At 36.0% G+C, this 5384-nt stretch overlaps 1 protein-coding gene across 6 annotated transcripts in view; it reads left to right on the top strand.

Moving 5' to 3' along the window:
• Nucleotides 1–2800, top strand: part of gria2b (glutamate receptor, ionotropic, AMPA 2b) — a 48895-nt gene extending 46095 nt beyond the window's left edge. For 2 of the 6 annotated variants that reach the window (XM_007551041.2, XM_007551037.2), the window contains exons 15-16: nucleotides 1–120; nucleotides 772–2800. The exon at nucleotides 1–120 is cut by the window's left edge and continues 15 nt beyond it. In XM_007551041.2, the coding sequence (XP_007551103.1) occupies nucleotides 1–120; nucleotides 772–936 (285 nt within the window). In that variant the 3' untranslated portion in view covers nucleotides 937–2800. Of the gene's footprint in view, nucleotides 235–771 lie in introns of all 6 variants that reach the window. The other 4 variants (XM_016670891.1, XM_016670890.1, XM_007551038.2 and 1 more) reach the window with 4 other exon arrangements.
• The last annotated feature ends 2584 nt before the right edge of the window (nucleotides 2801–5384 follow it).

Here is a 5384-nt window from a genome sequence, read left to right as displayed (position 1 = left end):
CTAAGCCTGAGCAACGTGGCTGGGGTCTTCTACATTCTGGTCGGCGGACTCGGTTTGGCCATGCTGGTGGCCTTGATTGAGTTCTGTTACAAGTCCCGAGCCGAGGCGAAACGAATGAAGGTGGCAAAGAATGCACAGAATATTAATCCAACTTCCTCGCAGAATTCACAGAATTTTGCAACTTATAAGGAAGGTTACAACGTATATGGGATCGAAAGTGTAAAAATTTAGGGGGTAGGGATCGAGGTTTTCATAAATTCCCCCCAAATGCACGCTTTTTTGGCTCCATCCGTTCCATCCTTCAGTGTTAGTGAGTGAAGAGGTTGGCCAACGGATCGTATGTACTGGTGATTTATGATTTTAATGAGAGAAAGCGATACTCCCCCTTTTTTACAAGCATAAAAATTGTGTTTGTTAATTTATGTTCTCTACCTCTTTGAAACCATTTTCATGTATGACTGTTGATGGCCATGCTTGTTAATACCTCTGTCCTAGTAACGTACTTCAACAATAATGCTTGCAATGACCATGCAGAAACCTTTGCATGATCATTTGCATCTTGCATTGTGTTAATCACAGACCTCACGTTAAGTTCTCATCTACATTCTCATATTTATGTATCTATAATCTCTTAAGCATTTTGATGTGGTCAGACGCATCCGTCTAACATGTTGCTTTCTTGTTTGTGTATGGATCCGTGTGTGTGTGCGTGTGTGTGATGATTGGGCTGGCTTGTGTCTGGATGTGCATGTGGCTTCTGTGCTTTTGTAGGTGACCTTTGGGGATGCCATGAGGAATAAAGCGAGACTTTCCGTTACAGGGAGTACTGGGGAGAATGGTCGGGTGATGACTCCAGAGTTTCCCAAAGCTGTCCACGCTGTCCCGTATGCGAGACCTGACATGGGACTAAACGTCAGCCTGACAGATCTATCCTGATCACTGAGAAACTCCTGAGTGCCTTACAATGGTTTTAATAGAGTGATTTTTTTTTTTTCCTTTCGTCCCTCGTTTCTGTTTTGGCACCTTTTTTTTTGTTTGTCTTGTGAAAAAGTAAAGGTATGAGAGAGATTTCTCTTTCTCCACACGAAGACTTTTACTGTTGCTCTCTATCTACATTTTCCATAAAATAGCTTCCCTTAAAGGGTGGAATTTTACTCGAAATATAAACAGTTGGCTTTTGTTTTCTAGACTTGTGGTGTCATGCTTTCCTACCTGCTTGAACTGGACTGAGAAAGAAGCAAGGGCTTGATTCACGGCTGCAGTTTCTCCTGGGTGTCAGCGATTCAGTCAGCCCCGCTGTATTTGTGTGCCTGAATAGTGCAAGTGCGCGCGAGTGTGTGTGTGTGTGTGCGTGTGTGTGTGTGAGAGAGAGGGGTCAATTTATTGATTACAACTGTTTCTGTAGCCCCCACCGCCAAACTGGATTTTCAAGCACACTTGTTATCACCTCCATTAAGATGTGAAATGGATTTTTTTTTTTTGTAAGAAAATTTGCAGAGAAAAAATGTACAAAAAAATATTTTTATGTATTTTCACATAAAATAGAATAGCTTTTAAATAAACTTGCGTACATACTGGTTGGATATGAACGACTTAACATGAGAGTTCAGATAAAAAGTACTAAACAGCTTCTAGTTCCATATTTTGAAAGCCAAAAACATTACATAAGAGAGTGAGATCTTAAAGTCATGTAATTAATTCTTAATAAAAACTTTCCTGTATATTTTATTCCTTAACATTAGGTGTTGATATGATCTATATGTCAATGCTTGACATTTGGAAATAATCCTTCTTAGCTTTTTATTGTTGGAGTTGTTGCAGCAATTTTCTTTTGTTCTTTTGTCTCTGTTGGCTTCAGTGCTTTTGCTGTTTGTAATTTTTCTGACGAGGACCAGAGTTACCGCTCTGTTTTCAAGAAGAAACATAATCTGTTTACATGTCATGAATGGAAAACAATGAACAGGATGATACGGTATTATAGTATTACATTCTGAAGACATGAAGAGGAGGCATCCACTTTCATATGGCTTAGGTGAAGGTCCAAAATGCCAAATAAGTAAGAGTGCCAAATTCTAGTGCCAGTAGGTATAACTATAGTCTTACTATAATAAATAACTGTCATCTCAGTGAATGTAAATGACTCTGATACATTCTGTAACTTTTGTATCTAGGTGTACAGTTGGTGGCAATGACAGTGCTAATAACAATAACCTTTTTGCTTTGTTTTTCCATCTCCATATTTTTTGCATTGATCTGACAATAAAGTAGCACCGGTTGCATGTTGTTGCCACATTATACTACATACTTTTATTTCATTAATGCCATTTGTTTTCATTTTATTGTTGAGACTGTGAGGTTACCTATTTGAAATTGGAAATATAATGTAAGACATATACATATATAAATATAGATATACACACAATATATATACGTAAATCATATATTTTATATAAAAAGTTAAAATATTTAAAAGCTGTATCCCGTTTCAAAAGCTACTTTGCTTCCATTAAATACTAAATTTATTTGTCAGCATTCTGAAAATGCTTTTAAACTGTTTTCACTTCTGTTTTGCACTATTTTTTTTTTAAATTAGCAGATTTGTCTTCAATTCCCTGTCAAAACTCAACCTAAGCTGTATTATTTTCAAGGTTTCTTCAAATCAACATTAGAAACAAACCATAGTTGCTATTCAGTTCCATTACATATTCAGGCTTAACACTGACATTTTGTATATGGAATGTGTGCTAACTTCATTATTTTTTGAAACTATTTCTAAATAAAAGTTGCAGATTTCTTGTTATTCTGTGTATCATTCATTAAGGTTGATATTATTTACCCTGCAGAGTTTTTCAGCAACATGGATCCATGTGTATTCAGTCCGTTAAGCGCTCTGCGATTAGGTCCATCGTCTGCAAACTCTCAGGTTCACGGGACTCATTGTGCGAGAGGCAGGACACACCTGGCACAATTTGCTCACAAATGAGTCATTTTAGAAAACGTCTTTGAAGATTAATCATCTTTGGGGAAATACAGATGTACTTAATCAGTGGTTCAATCCAAAAAAATGATGAATATGTTGTATGTCTTTGAACATCAACACCAGAAGACGACATGGCTCCCAAATCATCACTGATTGAAAATTTTACACTTCACCCAAACTCTGGGTCTCATTTCCAACTGGAATATAAAGTTTACTTTCATCTGAACAACCGTCCAGTTTTCTTTTCTCCTAAGTCAAAGTAAGATATGATACTGTCTCTGGTTCAGGAGAAATCTTAAACATCTTCTGAATCAGAAATGTGGTTCTAGACATGGACAACCATTGTCATCGTTGTGGTTCATGTCTTGGTTTGGTGGATGTTGAAGGGCTGATTTCAGATGTTTTGTGAATCTTCGCAATTGCTTTACAATCCGTTAAAGACTGCAGTTATCCCTGTTTCCCACGCAAACTTCTACCACACTTTTTTCTTTCACTAAACTTTCCTTAATGTGCTTGGATGCAGCACTGTGAACACCTAGTTTCCTCAGCATTTACCTGTTGTTTGTAATAACCAGTCTTCTTTTTGATTGTGTAAACTGTGTTATTCTTATGCAATATTCACTTATTATGAATTTTGGGTTTTCATTAGTAGCCAAAATCACGAATGCTGCCATAAACATATTTGAATTCTATTCCTGTATGTGGAGAGAGTCTAAAACCACATGAATTCATCTTTTTGAATTTCAATTCTGCAATAACCTTTTTGATGTACAGCTGCGGATAATCTGAAAAGATATCAAAGATAATTTTACATTAAACAAAGTCGCTGTCATTTGTTTTGTTTTGTAAATTTTAAAATAGAAATCTTTAGAGTGTCACATTTAGTTGATCAAACAAAAGAGAGTAAAGAGAAATTTAATGAAAGGTAGTTTCATTACACCAATAGGGAATTCATTTTAGATTACCCATAAATGAAATAACACAATCCCAGTGTCAAATAAACTGTGGTAGCCATTAGTATATGCAGCAGACCCTACAGTTTTTTGCTTCTGAACATAAAAACAAGCAGGAACAAAAGAAACGCTGTCTCTTGGTTTTCCTTGATGCCGATTCTCACTGCCTGCTGGGCAGGAACCGGCTGCAGGGAAAACATCGCACATCTTTAAAATAAAGATCAGCATGCAGGCTACATGTCAGCCTCTTCAACCAGAGAAACTCATCTGGTTTCATTAGCCAATCTCAAATTACCATACCAGGCAATGATAAAAAAGATTTACACCTTTATGTAAAAGGATCTCATAAAATATTAAAAGCTGGCATTTGTACTTCTGTCTTACATTATTTTGAAGCTGTAAAAATTCTAATTAAGACAGAATTTAAAAAAAAAAAAATATTTTTTAGTGCTTGTTCCTGTCAACCTGTTAGATTGAATCAATTGGTTTATTATAGTTGGTGCATGTTTAGGAGAAAACTTCCAGACTTAAATTTATTTATCTTTAGGTTTAGACATTTGGAGATGGTAAAGATACTTGAGCACTGCGTGGCTTCTTGTGTCAGACAGGCTGGTATTTCAGAAAATGCTGTTGTCACACACAACCATTACTCAGCTTTAAAGAGAACGGTCCAAAAAAGTAATATTTACCATAGAAGATCAGAGTAGAGGGTGTTGGTAGCATCTTGTTGTGGGGAAGCCTTCCTTCAGGAATGAGAGTGAAGCTGGTTACATAAAAAGGAAAACCTATTTCGATTTAGAAACTTATACTAGCCAGATTAAATAAATAATGTTGAGATGACGTTTTAAAGAAAAACTGCATTCAAACTCAAAATCTGCCAACACAAAAAATGCAAGGCAATGATGAAAACACATCCTGGAAAAATGAATACATTTATGTTTTTATTAGCAGACAATACTGTGTTGTCACTAAGCATGTCTTATGCAGAAATGTTAAAGTCTAGAAATGTCCTCGCTTCCCAGGTCGCTTCATCTCTGCTCCAGGTACACATGCTGCTTTAAATGCTTGAGCAGAGGAGCTGCAGCTCACCATCTGGTGCTGAGTTGGATCAGATGGCTTGGCAACTGGTCACATCTGGTCATCAACATTTTTATCTGCATTTTGCCCTAAAGACAAATTTAGAAATTTTTATATTTTTCAACCATTTAATGTTGTTCTTTTAACACCTTTAGGAACATCTAGATTTGCTTGCAAAAAATTGGAGAAATCCTAAGCTTTGTTTTAATTTCCAATGTTTGAAGATATTTTATATTCAAAAGGTTTAGTCTAACTGGAAACGAATAATAAACCGGTAAAATAAAAACCAATAAATCACATATTATGCATGCAATTATGATAAAATAACATGTTTTTTTTCTTATTATAAGCACCGTTCTGCTGCTTAACTTTTT

This window comes from Poecilia formosa, unplaced genomic scaffold (assembly GCF_000485575.1).
Source record: "Poecilia formosa unplaced genomic scaffold, Poecilia_formosa-5.1.2 Scaffold39, whole genome shotgun sequence".
NCBI classification, from domain to species: Eukaryota; Metazoa; Chordata; class Actinopteri; order Cyprinodontiformes; family Poeciliidae; genus Poecilia; species Poecilia formosa.
Note: the sequence above shows the minus strand (reverse complement) of the source record. Positions and strands in the feature narration are given on the sequence as shown.